The sequence below is a fragment of the Gymnoscopelus braueri genome (genome assembly GCF_963280865.1).
Source record: "Gymnoscopelus braueri genome assembly, chromosome: 11".
Taxonomy (NCBI): Eukaryota; Metazoa; Chordata; class Actinopteri; order Myctophiformes; family Myctophidae; genus Gymnoscopelus; species Gymnoscopelus braueri.
In genome coordinates, this window is record NC_137613.1 from 2,849,271 (window position 1) to 2,866,547 (window position 17,277).

Genomic DNA, 17,277 nt, shown 5'->3' on the forward strand with positions numbered 1-17,277 from the left:
CCATTTGTAGTTTTTTTCTGATCCCTATCACCATTTGTAGTTTTTTTCTGATCCCTATCGCCATTTGTAGTTTTTATGATCCCTACCGCCATTTGTAGTTTTTTTCTGATCCCTATCGCCATTTGTACTTCAGGACAGTTTTGAATGAAGCCAATGAGTGCATTCACATCCTTTAAACCCCACCCCCAAAAATATTCTTTTTTATCGATTAGTCACCCTGTGGACACTTGAACTCATGGATATTTTTTGTTTTTTGTCTGGCAGCGGTTCCGGTAGGAGACACAAAGAGTCTCCTTTGTGTCTCCTTACCGGAACCGCTGCGGTCCACTGGTCATCAAATTATTGGCTTAGGAATGTGACAAAAATATTAAAAGAATCCCCTTGAATTCAAGTCTCCATGGGGTGACGAATCGCTTTTTTTTTTTTTTGTGAACTATCCCTTTAATCAATGGATGATGTCAGGCCAGGTGGTTGAACAATTCAGTATAAAACCAGCAATACAGTCACATAACGAGCGGAAGGAGGAAAAAGCGTCTTGCTGGAGGGTCTTTTAATAATAAACACACACACACGGTTTAGTAGAAAAAACACAGCAGGCATTTACAATGCAAATGACTCGGTGCACACATTCATTATACAGTGTACTGTACATCCACCATTAAACGCTTCCTCTGCCTCTGGCTGGATGCAGCAGCAAGCGTTTCCTAACCAATTCATCACACCTTCACACACACACACACACACACACACACACACACACACACACACACACACACACACACACACACACACACACACACACACACACACACACACAGACACACAGTGTGTAGATGTCATTCTGCTGCTCTGCCCACGGCAAAGCAACAACCCAAACACATCAAAGGCAGCGTTCTGTTTCTTTTTTTAAATGTTACACACATCATCATACCTTCTGTCTGTTCCTCCACTGATGTACTAAATGTAAAACCTGCAACACAACCTGCTCTCCTTCTGGAAGATAACCTTCTTTTAATAGGCTCTGTGCATAACTGTATAGCCAAGACAAATAGGAAAGAAAGACACGCCACCTATACGGTTTACTTATCTGCGTGACATAGGTGGCCCCGCCTCTTCAGGAGACCAGAAGCCGGTTGGAGTCTATTCATACCAATGGAAGAGCGAACGTGAACACATGGCTTCTGAACCATCTTTAGCCCCACCGTCATTGAACTAAATATTGGACCCGATCGCCACAAGCCACAACATGTTCCCAACATTCTGACACAAAAATGGCTTTTTTTCAGAGAGAGTAATAATCTACTTTATTTCCCTTACTCCATCTCTGTCCCAGCAACACTCTCTCATGAAACCCTAACACCAGTAAACGTATGAAGTTTGCAGAATTCAACGACGCCCACTTTGGAGACCATTTTGTGTACCATGTCATACCTATTGGCAAAGCGTGAGTTGGGCTATCTTCCTAACTTAAGCATCTTTAGTTAATTCACAGAGTCCATTCCAAATGAGACAGAACATGATGTCTGGTTCTATTCCAGAGGAGACAGAACATGATGTCAGGTTCTATTCCAGAGGAGACAGAACCTGGTGTCTGGTTCTATTCCAGAGGAGACAGAACCTGGTGTCTGGTTCTATTCCAGAGGGAGTAATCTTCTCTGCTCACACACAGAGGTATATAATGTAGCATAAAGCTGTGGTGTGTCTTCTCTGCTCACACACAGAGGTATATAATGTGGCATAAAGCTGTGGTGTGTCTTCTCTGCTCACACACAGAGGTATATAATGTGGCATAAAGCTGTGTTGCTCACACACAGAGGTATATAATGTGTCATAAGGCTGTGTTGGATCCATGCTGACATGCTGCATGGAGGCTAGCTGTGCACAATCCCATTGATTCAACAGGGAGCCATAATAACAGCAACAGCAGCTTCTGAACGATAAGACCAGGGTCACCTTGACCCATTTTGTATCCTTTTTCACTGGAAAACTGAGGCTATACTTAAGCAAGTCTGTATAATTCATACTGTACGTAACGGGCGTTGCTCGCCGACAAAGCCCTGATCTTCACGCTAACAAGGCAAAGCAACGTCGAAGGTGCAACGGAGTATAAATAATACCTGCTGTACCTGGATGTGTTACCCCACATAGAAAGAAAGAAATGGGTCAAGTTAGAAGAGAATTTCTCCAAGGAATACGGGGCTAGTGGGGAAATGGGTAAAGAGGTATATATGGAGGTGTTAAAGTGCTATATCCTCACTCTCAGGTGGAAAGCTTGTATGTGCAAAACCATTACTTTTCAGGAAATGTAAAAACAAAACACTAGAGGTTCTAGTAGCCTGGCATCAGAGACAGAGACAGTAGAGATTACTTGTGTATAATTTGTGGAGTTTATTTGGAATAAGAGTAAACTTTTTGTTGAGAAAGAGTGAACTGGAAGTGGTATTCAGTCTCACTCCGTCTGAGGTCAAACCTAAAAGATCGGCGGTAGGCCTACATGTTGTTTTTGTTCTTGAGTAACAGCGAACGTTTTATCGTGAAAGAGTTAACCGGAAGTGGTATTCAGTCTCACTCCGTCTGAGGTCACAACCTAAACTGCATTCGCTGGGCCGAGTGTCCCGACGGACTGGTCCGTAGCTTTTAGCGGTTATTAGCTTACTATTGGCATCGTCTATGGGAAAGCCCATGTTAACGCTAACATGCCAACGGAGGCTACATTACGCTTCCGCCACGTGATCAGGCCTAGCCAATCACAGTCGCCACGTGATCAGGCCTAGCCAGTATGTGTGCGGATAAACAGGGCGTGGAATTAAGCCAATTGTATGAATAGAAAATAACCTGGGTTACAATGGTCGAATGTTCACTGGTCGCAGCTTATTGATCGGCTATGTTGGGGGCGAAGAAGTTTGGTGCAGAGGGGGGAAAAGAGCCAGTACAGAGCCGAAGGTTAAGTTTACTATGTATTGACAGTTTAAGTGGTTAAATGTCTGAAAAATACAAATGAACATGAATCCAACATATTAATGGGAGAGATCAAGTGTAAACAAAACAACATGAATTTAAACAACACTGATGATAGAGCTGTCAAACAAGTATATGAAGCTAAATCTACGAGAAAGTTGAATCTGCAACACAGTTTTATACAATATATGTAGTAGGTGGTCCCAGCTGCTTCATTCAGCTCTGTCTCAGCCAAGGGGTCCTAGGCCAGTTTTTATTTTTTTTAAGTTTGAACTACCCCTGAAATAGAGCATTATTTTATGAAAATAGAGATACAAGGTTTTTGGGCCGCCGACGGCGGAGACGATATATGTGTCCTTTCTTATAATAATTCTTTCTTCCTTTGGTTCTCCTGCAGAACCTTTGTGTTTCGTCGTAGACAAATCATCAGAGCCGGGGCTTCTGGGGGCCATAATAACGGAACTAACTGTATTAACCCATTCAATCCAGGAACACATCTGTGTAATTTTGTATTTATTTGGCGCACCGAGTGCCGCGCTATGAGCTTGTAGATCTGCTATTTTCGAGAAATCGTGAAAATTAGTTTGATTTAGTTTTTTTCTTTTAACTCAAATCTTTGCTTCCGAAAAACCTATGTTGCTATAATATCAGTGGTTTTCAAACCTTTTATATGTCGAGGACCCCCAAAATGATGTGTGTTTGGTCGCAGACCCCTATCTCAAAATATGTTGTTCCAGGGACCCCCCAGAAGCAAAGATTTGAGTTTAAAATGTTCGCTTTAAAAAGTATATATATATTAAAAGACTTGCACACATTTTCAAGATTTTTCAAAAAGATCTACAAGCTTGTAGATCTGCTATTTTTGAATATGCTTTCCCGGTCTTGACGGGTTAGATATGACTTCCTGAGCTCTTCTCAAATCCTCCAGTATGATTACTGTGTGTTCTGGTTGAAAGGGAAGGCCTGAGCCGTGTGGTTTGAGAGGAGATGAGCGACACAACGCCGGCTAATAAGCATTCTACATGGAGCCGTCATGGCAGCCTGTGAATGGACGCCTTGATTATGACCGTAATATGGAAACCAATTGACAAGTAAAGAACCCCCCCCCCCCGCCCCCCCTCTCTCTCTCTCTCTCTCTCTCTCTCTCACATCCTCTGACTCGATCTCCCTGGAGCCCTCATTAGCAGCTAGCGTACGCTATGGCTGAGGAATCTCCATATAATTGCCATATTCCAAACCTCAATACGTGCACACGCGTACGCGTGCACACGCGTACGCGTGCACACACACCCCACGCACACACGGACGCGTGCGCACACACACACACACACACACACACACACACACAGTCACACACACACACACACACACACACACACACACACACACAGTCACACACACACACAGTCACACACACACACACACACACACACACACACACACACACACACACACACACACACACACACACACACACACACACACACAGTCACACACACACACACACACACACACAGTCACACACACACACACACACACACACACACACACACACACACACACACACACACACACACACACACACACACACACACACACACACACACACACACAGTCACACACACACAGTCTCACACACGCACACACACGTGCACACACACACACACACACACACACACACACACACACACACACACACACACACACACACACACACACACACACACACACACACACACACACACACACACACACACACAGATCACCCCCTAAGCACTCCCTTTTCCTTGTTTCACTTGTTAGTATTTCATTTTTTTCAATAGATATCAGTTATGTGATTTAGATAGCATGGTGTACGGTCGATGCTTTACCTGTTTGATAGTATCCTACTATATGTACGTTCACACTGGCAGACTGTGTTGGCCTAAAGATCCCCACTGGAATCAAGTCTGAACTAGGCTGCACCAACGCTCCTGATTTCGTGTATAGAGGGGCGGGTGTATAGAGGCGCAGAGAGACTGCGCCTGATCCCATTGGTTCACCGATCTGTCCGTCAACCCCCGCCCCGTTAACACAACATTACGAGCGACGCCCACTGCACTCTGATTGGTTGGGGTAATGAAACACTTCCTATACCGGGTACACCGACGCGTTCCTCCAGGCTTTTATTTTTTAGCAAAACTAAACATTAAAAGTCTGGAGATCGAGGCTAAGTCTGAACAGCAAGAGAAAAACAACATTGAAACTGATTTTTGTAAATCACGTTTGAATCACATTCCTTATGCTTGTTCAGACTAGACCTACGCGGGCAAAAATCCTTGATTATGCGGGCGAAAACTCTTGATTTTGCGGGCTAAAATTCTTGATTTTGCGATGAAATATGCATTCTTTTTTGCAATTTTATGCGGTGAAATTGCGAAATATGCAGAAAGTTGTGAAATATAAGGCAATGTGCGGAATATTGAAATATGTGAAAAGTTAGGAAATATGCGATGCGAAGCGTATATTATGCGATGCGATGCAGCCTTTTTGAAAAAAATATTACCCCCCGCATAATTATGCATCATTTTGCTGATTATGCGGTAAATTATGTGATCGCATAATCCAATTTTTCTGGAGGGTCTAAATACACTGTAAATAGAATGCAGGATTACAGGATGTGTCCATTTACCCTGTTGTCTGTATCACTCTGATCTGGTCTGATTGTATATGTAGCAGAGTGGTTCACTACCTCAACCTGATGGACTGGAAGTCTAATATCTCCCCCGAGCGATAGGGATATCCCTTTGGCTCAGTGGTTAAGATGTTGGCTTTCCACGCGGGTTCCAGCCCGGGTTCGAATCCCGGGGCGTTACACGTACACGCACAGATCAGATGCCATTTTGGTTGAATTTAAAATTAATCTTGAAAAGTGTGCTCCTCGATCAGAGCACAGGTCTTCGCTAGGCCTGCGGCGGAGACAAAAAAAAGGTCTTAACTCATTTTCCGCCATGGACGCATAAAGTCGTTCTATTAAAAAAAATTGGCACACTGTTTTAGGCACCGTAACACAGCTCTGTGATGATCCATCGTCACTCAGAGAAGAAGCATGTGGATGTGACATCATTCCAAAAAACGTCACTTCCATCCGGCCTGCCTATGGGATTTTCAGAAAAACAGTTGCTGTTTTTTGCATTGAAAACCACCGTTTTCAGCCCCAAAATGGCGGATCGCGGTTGGAATGTTGTCGTTCCTATGGATACACAGATCCCTCCGCCTACCCACGGGGACTATTGTTTTAGTTTTTTTGGAACACAATGTCGCCTCCACTGCGTTTCAAAGATCATCGGATAAAGGTAATTACGCTGGCAAGGAGATAACAAACAATGTTTAATACCTTGGCGGGTGATGTGTTAAGGAATGTTACAATGTTTAGTCTATCATTGAATCGTAAAGAAACTGGGGATATTCACTCACGAGTCACAGACCATAAAAAAATGAGCCAGCAACCCCACAACGGGTCCCCCAACACATGTTAGTGTGTTAGATTATGATTGTAGAGTTACCTTGGTTTCATTGTTTACCAAACCTCTAGATCATCTTGCATCTGCACCTCCATTATCACAGGCTCATTTGATTAGGTTTTAATCGAGTCAGTGGAATCAGACTAAGCATGGTGTCTGCAGCCTCATGGTGTCCCCCCCCCCCCCCCCTACACCCTAATGACATTAACCCATTAAGACCGGGAACGCACCTGTGTTATTTTAAGATTTCTTTGGGCTGTTCAAAAATAGCAGATCTACAAGCTCATAGCGCAGCACCGAGTGCCGCGCTATGGAACAAAATATTTTGAGATGGGGGTGTGCGGCCAAAATGCATATCTTAAAATGTATGTGGTGTTCCAACTTCTCCATGTCAAGGACCCCCAAAATGATATGTATTTGGCCGTGGACCCCCCCATCTCAAAATGTGTTGTTCAAGGGACCCCCCCCCCCCCCCCCCCCAGAAGCACAGATCAGAGTTAAACATTTTCGCTTTAAAACATATCAAAGATGTGCGCACATTTTTCAAAAAAAAAAAAAAAAGAGCTTGTAGATCTGCTATTTTTTTTAATAGCCAAATAAATCTTAAAATGACACGGATGAGTTCCTGGTCTTAATAGGTTGAACATGCATCAGTGCAACAACAGCCCCCTGAAGGTGCACCGTTTTCTGTAAGACTCGCCATAACACATTTGTGTGGCGATCATGGCCTCCTAGGAGGAGACACAGAGGAAGTGATGGAATTGGTGTTTTGTTTGTTTTGGCTTTTGGGTGATTAGAATTGTTACTATAGGGACCGAGTTTTGCCAGATTTTGAGAGGGAAATACACAACCAGGTCTATGAAAACAAGCCCGACTACGGGCCATATGAGCACACACACATGCACGCACGCACGCACGCACGTGTGTGTGCGCGCGCGCGCGCAAACACACACACACACACACACACACACACACACACACACACACACACGGCTATTTGTAAATAGATGATGGTAATTCTGGGCTGATTCTGATACCAATGTTTAAAATAACAATTCGGCCGATCAGCTGATACTGATATTTGTTCATTTTGCTTTAAAGATAGCAGAACTACAAGCCTAAAAAGCATCAGTTGTTTTTATTCTGCTCTGTAAAGCGACTTTGAGTATTTAGAAAAGAGCTATATAAATTGTATGTATTTTTATTATTATTATTATTATCACAATGTGACAATTATTAGCTTTTAGATCTGCTATTTATACATTTATACATTTTCTTTTCAAATTATACAGTATACGGTAGGCTACATCCACCATGAATACATGTTGTAATTTTTGACAACATATGGGTCAAAACATATAGGAAATTAGTGGTCTAGGACCCCCAAAGAAACTTGCTCTAATTGTGACTTGAACACTTAAACCCCAGCATCAGTACTGTGGGAAATCACTCGCATCAGGAACTAGCAGATCTACAAGCTCACGCATCGTGATTTCCAGCGAAGATATTTAATGCAGAGCGAAGACAGAGGCCCCTGAGGGACTCCAACCAAGCAGGTTTTAAAGTGGTTAAACCAAATGGATGGCAACAGTGATAAGAGTCGACACAGTGCAGAATGTCAACACATTAAGCTCCTCTTCCTACAGTAGATGAGCTACAGGCAGGATTATGAACCCTGTCCAAACAGCAACGAGCAAACAAACACACAAATGATGCATCAACACCGGATAATCTGTATCTCACATTCACTGTGTGTGTGTGTGTGTGTGTGTGTGTGTGTGTGTGTGTGTGTGTGTGTGTGTGTGTGTGTGTGTGTGTGTGTGTGTGTGTGTGTGTGTGTGTGTGTGTGTGTGTGTGTGTGTGCGCGCGCGCGTGCGCGTGTGTTCCCTCAGGCTGTGCCAGGGGTGTCGTGCCTCCCCTCTCTCAGCCAGCACAATTACAGCCAATTCATCGTACCGCTTCCCCAAAGGGGAGAGACCGGGCAGCAGGCTGTGGCTTGTGTGGCTTGAATTTAACACACAGGGAAACACACACACACACACACACGTTTATATGACTATGTACTTGTGTTGTGAGGACATCCACGTTTTTGGACGCCGATTTTATGAACACCGTTTTCTACTGATTGCTGCCATTTTTTTACCCCTAACCTTGAAGCCAAAGATAGCCGATCTACACAGCTCACAGCACGTTGCAGCGTGATGCGTTTAGTTGTTGTGAGCTTGCAGATCGGCTATATGTTTGGTGCATGACACCGACGTGAATTCAAGTATAAATCAGGCATAAACTCTCTAATCCCAACACCTGAACTTAACCTCTAAATGCAACATCATTTTAGCCCTTAACCTAACCCTAACCTTAACCTAACCCTTACCTTAACCTAACCCTAACCCCTTAACATGAATCTTTGCCTGACAAAAAAAATTATATATATATATATTGTGAAAACCAAGAAAATTGTCCTAACAGTAGATCTATTTAGCTAATTATACTATACTTGTGAGGACATTTGGCCCTCACATTTGATTTATTTTATTTTGATCTGCACAAAAAGTGCAATACATAACCACACACACACACACACACACACACACACACACACACACACACACACACACACACACACACACACACACACACACACACACACACACACACACACACACACACACTCCAACACAAAACAATAGCAGAACATCCTCTCTATATGTTCCCACATTACAATGTGTGGCGAGGAGCCACCGTGGCTGAGGCCCAAACACACACAATGCGCTTTCAAGGCCAAAGCCAAGTAGCCTGGCAGGGCAGGGCCTGGCATGGATGTGAGGGTTTAGTTTGAGTAACGTGACCCAGAACCTCTAAACGGTCCCTGGACACAGACAAGCCGACCGGCCGGCCCGGGACACAGAGTGTAAAAACACAAAGACACTTCCACTGTCCTCTGTGCCAAGACACTAGCCATCAGGCCTGACCCCCATATGTTCTGTTCTGTTCTGTTCTGTTCTGTTCTGTTCTGTTCTGTTCTGTTCTGTTCTGTTCTGTTCTGTTCTGTTCTGTTCTGTTCTGTTCTGTTCTGTTCTGTTCTTGGCTTTCTGACTCTTACAGGACTCTGGTATAATTTGCACAATAGGCTGTTGTACACTATACAGCAGTAGCTCTCACCTTTTATTTTATTTTAACCCATTCAATCCGGGAATGCATCTGTGTGTCATCTTAAGATTTCTTTAGCTATTCAAAAAATAGCAGATATCTTTTTGAAGATAAGATAGAAGCAAATCTTTGCTTCTGGGGGGTCCCTGGAACAACATATTTAGAAAATACATATAATTTTGGGGGTCCTTGATATGAAAACATTTGAGAACCACTGATATATATATAGAAACATACGGTTTTTTTTTGTTTAACTGTTAGGATTTAGAAAACATTTGTAGAATCCCCCAGAAGCAAAGATTTGAGTTAAACATGTTTGCTTTAAAAAAAACATACAGTATAGGCCTGTTTTCAAAGATGTGCACAAATGTTGACTTTTTTTCAAAAAACAAATAGCAGTTCTACAAGCTCGTATGAGCTTGTAGATCTGCTATTTTTGAATAGCCCAAAGTATAAAATAATGGTTATATCTAAAAGTCTAAAATGACACAGTATATGAGTTCCAGGATTAAATGGGTTAAGGATCCAGCCTTCAGCTGGGTGAAGGTGAAACAGAATTTTGCCTGAGGAAGGTCTTCAACGACTGAAACGTTGCTTGGCTTTATTCAACTTTTCTCCTGTACCGTGTGTGAGTTGTCAGTGTGAGGGTTTATTGTGTTATTGTTGATGACCTAGGGGACTAACAAAGTCCCTTTTCCTGTCTCCCTTACACCTAGAATAGAACAAAAAGGGCAAATATGGGGCAAAAGGGGACAAAACGTTCTGTTATAGAAGCTACTCTTTCACGTGGAGGAAAATTAATCAGCCACGCCCACACAAAGAAACACAGCCTGTATCATCAGCTATACAGTAAACAGAGAACCAGTGGGGAAATATGTACTCAAATGTTTTACTTAAGTATAAGTATTAATACTGCAATGTAGAATAACTCTGTTACAAGTGAAAGTCTGGTGTTCAAAATGTACTTGAGTAAAAGTACAAAGGTATTGGTATCAAAATGTCCTTAAAGTACCAAAAGTAAAAGTACTGAAATGTTTGAAAATAGCAAATCTACAAGCTGAGCTTGTAGATCTGCTATTTTCAAATAGCCAAGGTATAAGAGGGTTAATCTATGTTTTATGATGTAATAATTTATATCTGCAAAGTAACTAGTAACTAAAGTTTTCAAATAATTGTAGTGGAGTAAAAGTACAATATTTGCCTCTGAGATGTATAGTGGAGTAGAAGTAAAAGTAGGCCTACTGAAAATTGGAAATACTCAAGTAAAGTACAAATACCTCAAAATCATACTTAAGTATAGTATTACATATTATTATTACAAAACATGCATTAACCATGCCCTTCAGCCCTATATACATTTCGGCCATTTGAAAATAGCCAATCTACAAGCTCGCAATGCGTCGCAATGCGACACATTGTGAGCTGGTAGATCTGCTATTTTCAAAATATTTGTATACATTGAAAACTTGTGAAATGGGACATTCTACATACTTTCTACTTGTGGTACTTTTAAGTACATTTTGTTGCCAATACTTTTGTACTTTTACTCAAGTACATTTTGAATTCCGGACATTTACTAGTAACATATGTTTGTATTTCTACATTGCAGTATTGATACTTTTTACTTAAAGATGGGGTGCCATGATATTTTTCAACCCTAAAACCTGATCATAAGGTATTATTATTATGTAAGGATTTTTTTCAACAACAAAAAAGTGTACAGAAATTGTTAAAATTATGTTTTATGTGGACACGCCTCCAGTTCATTAAGTATACCTGGTTCTCACCTTAGCACCTCCTCCACCACCTTAGCACCACCCACCTGTCCTAGTCCCTCCTCCTCCTCATGCCCACACCTGTTGTGTTATGATAATGAGGGGGAGGGTATGGCTTTGTGATGTCACTAAAGCGCTGTTTCTCTATTGGCATGTTTGACCCTCAAGGTTTCAGCCTCCAGGAAGAAACTCCAAATAGTCAGAGAAGACATAAAACACCATAAAAAAAACCCACCAGGGGGCTTAATGAAGTTCTATCAACCTCATAGACACATGAAAAACTGAAAAAGTGCAAAAACATGGCACCAGCTCTTTAAGTAAAAGTATCAATACTGCAATGTAGAAGAACTCTGTTACAAGTAAAAGTCTGGTGTTCAAAATTTACTTGAGTAAAAGTACAAAAGTATTGGTATCAAGATGTCCTTAAAGTACCAAAAGTAAAAGTACTGAAACGTTTGAAAATAGCAGATCTACAAGCTCGCAACGCGTCGCGACGTGTTGTGAGCTTGTAGATCTGCTGTTTTCAAATAGCCAAGGTATAAGAGGGTTAATCTATGTTTTATAATGTAATCATTTATATCTGCAAAGTAACTAGTAACTAAAGTTTTCAAATAATTGTAGTGGAGTAAAAGTACAATATTTGCCTTTGAGATGTATAGTGTAGAGTAGAAGTAAAATTACTGAAATTTTTAAATACTCAAGTAAAGTACAAATACCTCAAAATCATACTTAAGTACAATATTACATATTATTACAAAACATGCATTAACCATGCATTTCAGCCCTATATACATTTCGGCCATTTGCAAATAGCCGATCTACAAGCTCGCAATGCGTCGCAATGCGACACATTGTGAGCTTGTAGATCTGCTATTTTCAAAATATTTGTATACATTGAAAACTTGTGAAATGGGACATTCTACATACTCTCTACTTGTGGTACTTTAAGTACATTTTGTTGCCAATACTTTTGTACTTTTCAGTACATTTTGAATTCCGGACATTTACTAGTAACATATGTTTGTATTTCTACATTGCAGTATTGATACTTTTTACTTAAAGTAATACTAGGTAACGTTAAAACAAAAACTAAAGTTAAATTGTATTTTGTGAGTGGCAAAAGTTTCACAACACCCACTCCATGAATTTCACCCCCGGAAGCCTTTTATTTATATATTTTCTATTGAACGTTGTCGGGGGGGACTTTCCCGGGAAAATGACGTCATCTGGCCGGAAAACGGAGGCGGAAATGCACTGGTTTCCTGTTTGGCCAGGAACTACCGCAACGGTTTCCTGTTTGGCCAGGAACTACCGCGCTAATAACAAAAAGGAACCTCACGCTGATTTTAAGAGAATGTAGGATTGGAAGATCGAAAAAGAACAGAAAAAGAAAGCACAGCTCATGGTAACTAATGCTCCACTGGCTAAGAGAAACGATCCGTAGATAGTATAAAACAATTAAAAGAACGCTTTTTGAAACGCTTCCGGCTTCCGGTGAAAACAAATGGAATTCTGGGTAATCGAGGACTACGGAAATTGTATGCAGTGACGGTAGTGACCAGCAGAGGTTGCTAAAAATCGTTATTTGTGAATCTGCATTGTACAACTTTAAGTAAACAAATTCCGTACTTTTTCCACCACTGATGTGTTTTATTAGGTTATTATGTGTTCTAAAACTCACCATCGCTGTTGACACACTGCACCTGTGGGTCCTGGGTGCCCGGCCCACACTCCTTCTTCTCGTTGTCGGGGACGCAGTCGTCCAGGCGGAGCAGCAGCCACTCGTAGCAGCTGGGCTCCTCACAGGGAATGGCCTCCACGAGGTGCGGGCAGTTCCCCGTGCCGCCCGTCGGCTCGTTGCCGATCCTCCTCTTCCTCAGCTTGAACCCTGTGTTGAAACAGCCAGAGGAAGTTCATGAAGTGATGAAGGATAAGGATAAGGATGAACATCAACAACCTCGACCAATCACCAGCCTCCTCCCCCTCCTCCCTTCTTCTTCTTCCCCTCTGTGATCTGAAGACAACACTTTGTTCTGTCAAAGAAGAAACCTTGTATCTCCATATTTCAAGTTTATTTATTCATTTATTTTATGTAGGTTGGGGTGCTATGCCTTTATCGACAGAACGAGTGGTGGAAAAGGTACTCAAATGTTTTACTTATGTAAAAGTAGCAATTCTGTATTCTCTGTTAAAAGTAAAAGTCTGGAATTCTAAATGCACTTGAATACAGGTACAAAATGATTGGTATCAAAAAGTACTCATTATGCAGAATGTCCCATTTCACAAGTTCAAAATGTATACAAATATTTTGAAAATAGCCGATCTACAAGCTCACAATGTGTCCAATCGCGTCGCATTGTGCAGCTTGTAGAACGGCTATTTTCAAAAGGCAGAAATGTATTTAGGACTGAAGTGGTTAATGTGTGATTTGTAATAATAATCTAAATCTGAAAATTAACTAGTAACTAAAAGTTAATTGTTGTGGAGTAAAAGTACAATATTTGCCTCTGAGATGTAGTGGAGTAGAAGTAAAAGTATTGAAAAAAAAGGAAACAAATGAAATATTCCAGTGAAGTAAAAATTCCTCAAAAGTGTACAGTACTTGAGTAAATACTTAGTTACTTAGTTACTTTACACCACTGACCCTGTGTTGCCAGCCAGGGAAACAACAGGAAGCTAATGAAGTGATGAACATCAACAACCCAACCAATCACCAGCCTCCTCCTCCCTTCTTCTTCCCCTCTGTGATCTGAAGAGAACACTGTGTTCTGTCAGAGAAGAAGCCTCGTATTTCCATATTTTACCCACCATCGATACAGTTCAAATCCTAGATAATGTCAAAATATGCTTTAGATATTCTATTGGTTAGGTATTAGGTTTTTGGTTAGGCTTAAAATAGGTATGGTATTTTTAAGATTTTATTTGTTGGCAGTTGTATATCGTATGTTTGTATTTTCTGTTTTTCGTCACAATGTTGTTGTGATGTTTTTATATGTGGGACTACAGATGGAAATGAGCTTCTAGATAAATCTGCCATGTTTACATGAGATCATGTTCAATTGATTCACTTCTTGTATGTATTGAATGTATTGAACTGCCTTCTTCAGGGCAGTTAGCTGCCCTGAAGAAGGCAGCTAACTGCCCTGAAGAAGGCAGCTAACTACCCTGAAGAAGGCAGCTAACTGCCCTGAAGAAGGCAGCTAACTGCCCTGAAGAAGGCGGCTAACTGCCCTGAAGAAGGCAGCTAACTGCCCTGAAGAAGGCAGCTAACTGCCCTGAAGAAGGCAGCTAACTGCCCTGAAGAAGGCAGCTAACTGCCCTGAAGAAGGCAGCTAACTGCCCTGAAGAAGGCAGCTAACTGCCCTGAAGAAGGCAGCTAACTGCCCTGAAGAAGGCAGCTAACTGCCCTGAAGAAGGCAGCTAACTGCCCTGAAGAAGGCAGCTAACTGCCCTGAAGAAGGCAGCTAATTGCCTTGAAGAAGGCAGCTAACTGCCCTGAAGAAGGCAGCTAACTGCCATGAAGAAGGCAGCTAACTGCCCTGAAGAAGGCAGCTAACTGCCCTGAAGAAGGCAGCTAACTGCCCTGAAGAAGGCAGCTAACTGCCCTGAAGAAGGCAGCTATATGCCCTGAAGAAGGCAGCTAACTGCCCTGAAGAAGGCAGCTAACTGCCCTGAAGAAGGCAGCTAACTGCCCTGAAGAAGGCAGCTAACTGCCCTGAAAAAGGCAGTTAGCTGCGAAAACGTTGGTTTTCATTACTCTGCGTCCACCGCCCAGAATAAAATATTGGCACTTCGGCTACCAGTGTGTAGCCTGGTAAACCCCTCCCCCTCCGGAAATCTCATTTGTATTTGATTTCAAATCAAATGCAAATGAGATTTCCGGAAGGGGGATGGTTTACCAGACTAACCACAGTGTGTGCTTTTCCACCTTCTTGTTTCTCGAAGACTATATCTTTCTATATCTTTTGACTATTCTCCCGCCGTGGGCCGACACCACTACAAGGACGTTGGTGTGCGTATATCATTCCTGTGCGTACAAGGTTTTTCCGCCTGACTGCGACGACTCTGTTCCTGAAACACGAACAGCTCAACGTGCCTCTGTAACCACATTAGCTGCACTCTGCGCTTTCACAGCAGCGTCTCTGATGATGACAACCATAACACCACATTCCACATGACAGCCCCATTAAGCCCTGAAGTTGACAGAAATTACACGAGGAACGGCTCCACACACTCCTCAGCTATAATGAACATTATCGTCTCTCCGTCTCTCCTCCCTCGTTACATCGCCGTTTAATCCAAAGTGACTAATGTCACAGAGCCGTCCCGTTAATGTAGCTGGGACCTGCTCCTGTAAGGGGGGGGGGGGGGGGTGAGCTGTGGTGCTCAAGGGCACACGGGTTGGGGCGGGGGGGTGGGGAGGGAGGGGGTAAAGGGAAAGGAGGGGGGGGGGGGGTTGGGGGGGGGGGGTGTTAACAACTGGGGGCCTCTAGCCAAGGTCATCCACCCACCAGCCCTAATACAGGCCTCTGTTCGGGGCCGATAAGAGCGCCTGAACGGCGGGGAGCCTCCAGACGCGTGTGGAGAAACGTGTTGGAATCTGTCCTCCCCTCATCGCCTCTTTTCTCCTTTTCTTCCCCCCCCCCCTTCCTCCAAAACCTTTATTTAATCAGCAAGGTCAGCTGAACCTGTATTGTCATGTGTCTCCTCCTCCTCCTCCTCTGCACGCCGGTGTAGGCTTTTATCAGTGGAGGGGGGAGGTGGGGAGGTGGGGGAGGGAGGAAGAAAGATGAGTCGAGGGGTGCAGGGAATCCAATTCAATCAGGGATCACTCACTTGTCTGGGCCGTATATATAACGGACACAACGTCGGGGCTGGGAGATATCGCAGAGGATATGGAGGAAAGATCCTGTCAGGAGCGTGATGCTTCATTTTGAACAAAGAGAAGCCGGGTTTGTGTGTGTTACTGACCCCTGTGACCCCTGGCTGGCAGGCTGTGTGTGTGTATCACCCCAGGCTGCATCATGGGTAATCATTCACACAAGGCTCAGGTAATGGGAGGGTTACAATAAAAGTGAAACTGGACCCCGCCGTTGCCACAATGTGAGGTTTCCCGTTCCTGTGCCTATTTAATTCAAGCTCACCGCTACAGCGATCGCTGCTGTTTTATAAGTTTTTGTCATAAAGATTTTGCACAGGAGATCAGTTACCGTTCCAAGTTACACATTCATGTTCCCAGTTATAACCTATATTATAATTATTCTGCCTGTAGCCTAAACCACATGAAACTATAGCCAATAATTGTGAGCTTTGAGTGGGACTGAAATGTTATTTAAAAGACAGTGTTATCCCCCGCTGTGCCCCGCTGTGCAGGGGAGAAGGTGTTCAGATCGTAGGACAAAAACGGTCATTTTGATCTGAAGTCAGTCCTGAGTGGTAGTTGGTCTTACTGCAGTCTTAATGCGAGTGTTAGCTGCAGTTATTATTGTTCTGTGTATGTTGTCAGAACCCATGGTAGCGGTGTGGCGTTCTGTTCAGCTCTCTGGCTCTCTCACTTTCCGAAGGAAACCTTGACAAAGCTTGGTGGACGAATGCACTGAAATCACATTATGTTGGGAGGATAGCAAAGATGGAGTAGAATGCACTGGACTGGAGTCTATATACATTACTCTCAGGATGATAACAGCATGGATACACAATACTAGAGTGAATGGGAATGTCAATAAATGACAGTACAGTATACAGTATAGAGAGAGAGAGAGAGAGAGAGAGAGAGAGAGAGAGAGAGAGAGAGACGAGAGAGAGAGAGAGAGAGAGAGAGAGAGAGAGAGAGAGACGAGAGAGAGACGAGAGAGAGAGAGAGGAGAGAGAGAGAGAGAGAGAGAAAAAAG

General features: G+C 42.9%; 2 protein-coding genes across 2 annotated transcripts in view; one reads left to right on the top strand and one right to left on the bottom strand.

Moving 5' to 3' along the window:
- LOC308094783 (protein NLRC3-like) overlaps nt 1-17,277 on the top strand; it is a 293,741-nt gene that overhangs the window by 153,462 nt on the left and 123,002 nt on the right. The window lies entirely within an intron of this gene.
- thsd7aa (thrombospondin, type I, domain containing 7Aa) overlaps nt 1-17,277 on the bottom strand; it is a gene marked incomplete at both ends in the record, with an annotated part of 158,541 nt that overhangs the window by 108,738 nt on the left and 32,526 nt on the right. The window contains one exon of the mRNA XM_080441696.1: nt 13,068-13,274. Within this exon, the coding sequence (XP_080297822.1) occupies nt 13,068-13,274 (207 nt within the window). The remainder of the gene's footprint in view (nt 1-13,067; nt 13,275-17,277) is intronic.